At 34.2% G+C, this 4212-nt stretch overlaps 1 protein-coding gene across 1 annotated transcript; it reads left to right on the top strand.

The window, feature by feature from the left end:
- The first annotated feature begins 938 nt into the window (after nucleotides 1-938).
- LOC109239497 lies at nucleotides 939-3703 on the top strand. The gene is made up of 3 exons (XM_019406069.1): nucleotides 939-1554; nucleotides 2368-2578; nucleotides 2793-3703. The coding sequence occupies exons 2-3, from the start codon at nucleotides 2498-2500 to the stop codon at nucleotides 3321-3323; spliced, it is 612 nt and encodes a 203-aa protein (XP_019261614.1). The 5' UTR covers nucleotides 939-1554; nucleotides 2368-2497; the 3' UTR covers nucleotides 3324-3703.
- The last annotated feature ends 509 nt before the right edge of the window (nucleotides 3704-4212 follow it).

Genomic DNA, 4212 nt, shown 5'->3' with positions numbered 1-4212 from the left:
TAGATCTGCTGTGTAATTAGTGAGTGAAGAAAAAGAGACAAACACTGGTGAGGCATTGTATCAAAAAGAGAAAAGTGACATAGAGACTAAGCTCCTGGTGTAAAGCTACATCAACCATTTTATACTCGAGAAACCTCAAACACTGAAAGAGATCACCCTTGCAACCCAAGGGGACTGGAGTAGAATCCACAATGAATCACAACTGTTTTTATTTCCTGCATTTTATTTCTGCATGACTATTATTCTGTTCTTATCTCTACTCGACTAATTGGTAAACTAGTCGACTTATAATACTAAAAATAAAACTCGACAATTCACACTCCCCCTTGTACTTTCAAATAAGATTAGTATGATAACTTCGAAACTAAAGTAATAATCTGATATGAAAGATGGAATTCGACTAATAGTACAAAGTTTTATACTGTTAGTATATATATGTTAAAATTTTAATCATGAGTAAAGAAAACATAATTGTTTGTTGATCTACATCAATTAGTATCAAGCTTCATACGGTAACCTAAAAATTAATAGTAATAACTATTGTGATGATCGATAAAATTATACTAATAGTGAAATAAATCTTTATATTGTAATGTATGTAAGTTAAATCTGTTATCATAAGCTAAGAACACATAATTGTTTTTAAAAAAATATTATATCTTGTGTGTACAATAATTGAGGGGTAGCGTGATGTGGGTAAATATTCAAGATAAGTTGATCAACTTTTGGATCATACGAAAGGGTACCCACAAAAGGTACGGCCAGGATCAGATCTACTGTCGGCGGGCCAGGTGATGCCACCACTCCCCCCCCACCCCCACCCCCACCCCCCCCATTTTAAGGCCACAAGAATGGGATGGGGATTGGGGACAATATCAGATACGACACTATTACAAGTATAAGGTAAAGGTTGCGACAACTGTGTACAGAATTAAGGTTATATTGTATTCTTGTATTGCATGTGATTCCTAAGCTGTTATTTTGATGATTGCCTTAAACTCCCCTTTGTGGTGTGATCCACATATGTATATACAACTATATATTATTCTTTCCCCTGCATTATATGACAGTACAACTATATATGTATTATTTAATATGTTATCGTGATTAGAAAATGTTTAAATATGGTGTGCAGTGCTGGACTTGTCTGGGGCATCTCTTTCACAAAACTCAAATCACATTGGCTAAGGCCACTGGATTTGTTTGGCATGCTTCCTCCCTACATCCCTAACTAGCTAGTCTCTATCTCTTTTCCTCAAACTCCAAAAATGCAACAACATTTGCTTTGATTTCTGTGTTTGTAAAAAGAGAATCTTAAATTCTTCCTCAGCAGTCCTAACAATGCGATTTTATTCTTTCTTCTTTTAATATTTTTTTTTTGATTTCTATCTTCGGGTCAGTATATACTGGGGAATGTGAAGGCAAAGGTGGGGTGTTAGCTCTTCTTTCAAAAGAAAGAAAGCCTGAGTTTCAAGTTTTTCCAAGCTCCTCAAAATTCTCACCTCCTATCTCTTCTGTTCTCTTCTCTTCATAAAAAGTACAACTACGTTACAGGTAAAGAAGTTCAATTGATCACACGTCTCTACTTATTGGAGTATCTTAATTTTGTATAATATAATCCTAGTTTCTTGTTACTGCTATGAGATATTAACTTCATCTACATGAAATTAAGGTTGCATGCATTAGTCTCGGGTATGATCAATTTCTTTAGTCATTTGGTGATGATAAAAATTAATTCTAGTAGCGATCTATCTGATTATGCACTTTGTTTGAGACTCAAAAATTTTTATCTGATGACTAGCAAACCTCTTCCTTAATTTCCTTCATACACTAAAGGGAACTAAATGGTACAACTCAATATGTAAGTCGCTGGCTTCTGCAACAGTTATCTCGATAGTATGTTTCTTCCTTGTAACCCAACAATTGAAGAAAGCTGAAATTTCGAAAAAAAGTAGTAGCAAGTCGAGGATAAACACTGGCTTTAATTGGCGGAGATGCATGTGCATATTGTTTTGGCGAAAAATATCTGTATTTTTTCTTGGTATGCACTTGATTTTACGCGATAACTACTGTTCATATGATAGTGATATTAAGACATGCTCTATAGGAATTTGTAATATTAATAATTATTGCGTGGCCCAAACTGACAGTAATTATGTAAGGATAAGTATAACAAACAAAATGATACATGCCATAAAAGGGGTGCGTTAATTTCCTTAAGTCATCAAAAACATTTGTGCGACAAATTTGGAAGCCTGATAGCAGCCTTTGACATCTATCAACTTACTTTATACTACAAATAAATGACAACTATTTCTTTATTCATTTTCAAGAAACTTACCCTGATTTCTGCTTCTTTTTATGTAGAGATTTAGAAGCGGGGATATACATTAATTCAAAATTCCGTCCGATATTGAGTGGAATTAAAGAAACGTCCCTTCTTCTTCTTAGAATTTCTTCAGTTTCAAGCAATCTAAATTCCGAGGCAGCTTTGAAAATGGAGAAGCTTCTCAATCCATACGATAAGGAATACATGAAGATGGCCATGTTAAAGCACGAGGAAATCTTCAGAGAGCAGGTAATCAAAATAGTACTCACTACTTCTCCTATCCCCATATATATTCTTATAAACTAGTACTTCACTTTTACTTGAGTTATATGTATACACATATTTGAAAAGATATGTAAACTTTATAATTATAATAAGATCACACTCATTTTGATTCATTATTTGTCTTTGGTTGCACACTTGTATGCACGAATGTTAATTACATGTTCTCTCCGGAACACAGGTGTACGAACTTCATCGTCTATATCAAACCCAGAAGTTACTGATGAAAAACATTTCAAGTAGCCGGCAACAAGTGAAAGATCAAGTGGTCAACCATCATAATATTCTTGATTCAAACAAGAAGACCCGTCAATGTTTTGACTTGGAAATAAGGCCAAATGATCAAGAGCATATTGCAGAATCAGTTGGTCAAGATAATAATATTGAAGATGAGACTGAACTCGAGTTAACTTTAGGCCTGTCAAGTTACAACCGCAGGAGAAAAATAGCTAATTCTGATTCTGCACCAAGTTTTTCTTCTTCTAATTCCACGGGCTCTTCTAGCCAAATTATAAAGCCTTCAACTTCAGCAAGGAATCCAAGAAATGATCTAAATGGCCATAAATGGAGACTTGAGAATTTACCCGTCTCGAATCCAAGTTTTCAGCTTGGTGCAAGACAAAGTAATCCGAATGTTGAAGAGCAATTTAGACAAGATTCGTTGAATAATCCTCCTTGGCTTTTTCAAGTTTTGAGTTTGAATATGACTTGAAAAAAACCAAAAACAAAAAAGTAAATTTGATCTATGAGCTGATGATCAGTCGGTGTGATAAGATTTTAAACTTCATCCTACCGACTACTTCTGTGATTTAAATTGTGTGAATTTTTAGTATATTTTGTTTCAGCTGCAGGATCAAATTTATGTTATGATTGGTCCTATTTGCTTCACTAACGGTATTTTTGGGATTTGAGAGCCACCCAAAGTACGTAGCTTAATTAGATTTGAGTTTTTTGGATATAAAATTGACTAGTCGTCGTTTGTACTTAACTCACAAAATATCTATATGGGAATCTTATGTGATTGCCCTACACCGCGAGAATTGAGTCTGTAATATCACATCAATTCCCTGAAGGTTTCTTTGTTACGTTAAACTCGAGGATGGTTCGTTCCCTTTATTTCATTCAATATCTTTCCATTTTCTGAAATCATCTCTAACTTGCTCCTGCAGATTAATGCTAGTCAAGTCAAGCCAGACATCTTTTTTCTTTCTTTTCTAATTAAGTCATTTATTTCATCATATCATGTCCTGAAATTTCAACTTTGTCCTTGTGTATGATGGTAGTCTTGGTATGCCAAAGAGTTACGCCTTTGGTAAATATCATAAATGCTTACTATAAGATAAAATTAGTCAAAAATCAGTAAAAATTGCACGGGGCGTCCTATTTGGTCGCCTCCATTTAACCTATACCTATTTTTTTAAAAAGTTTTAACTTGTACCCACTTTTTAAATAATTTCAGCCCCCTTTCTCCTCCTCCTTCGTTTTCTTCTTCTCTTCTTTCTTCTGCTGCTGTTGGTGCTGCTATGAAACTTCAGTTCATGTGGATGATTGCTATAAGTATGTTTATCAGATTATTTAAAAATAAATTACAAATAACTTTC

The sequence above is a fragment of the Nicotiana attenuata genome, unplaced genomic scaffold (genome assembly GCF_001879085.1).
Source record: "Nicotiana attenuata strain UT unplaced genomic scaffold, NIATTr2, whole genome shotgun sequence".
NCBI lineage: Eukaryota > Viridiplantae > Streptophyta > Magnoliopsida > Solanales > Solanaceae > Nicotiana > Nicotiana attenuata.
This window is presented reverse-complemented; position numbering and strand designations above follow the sequence as displayed.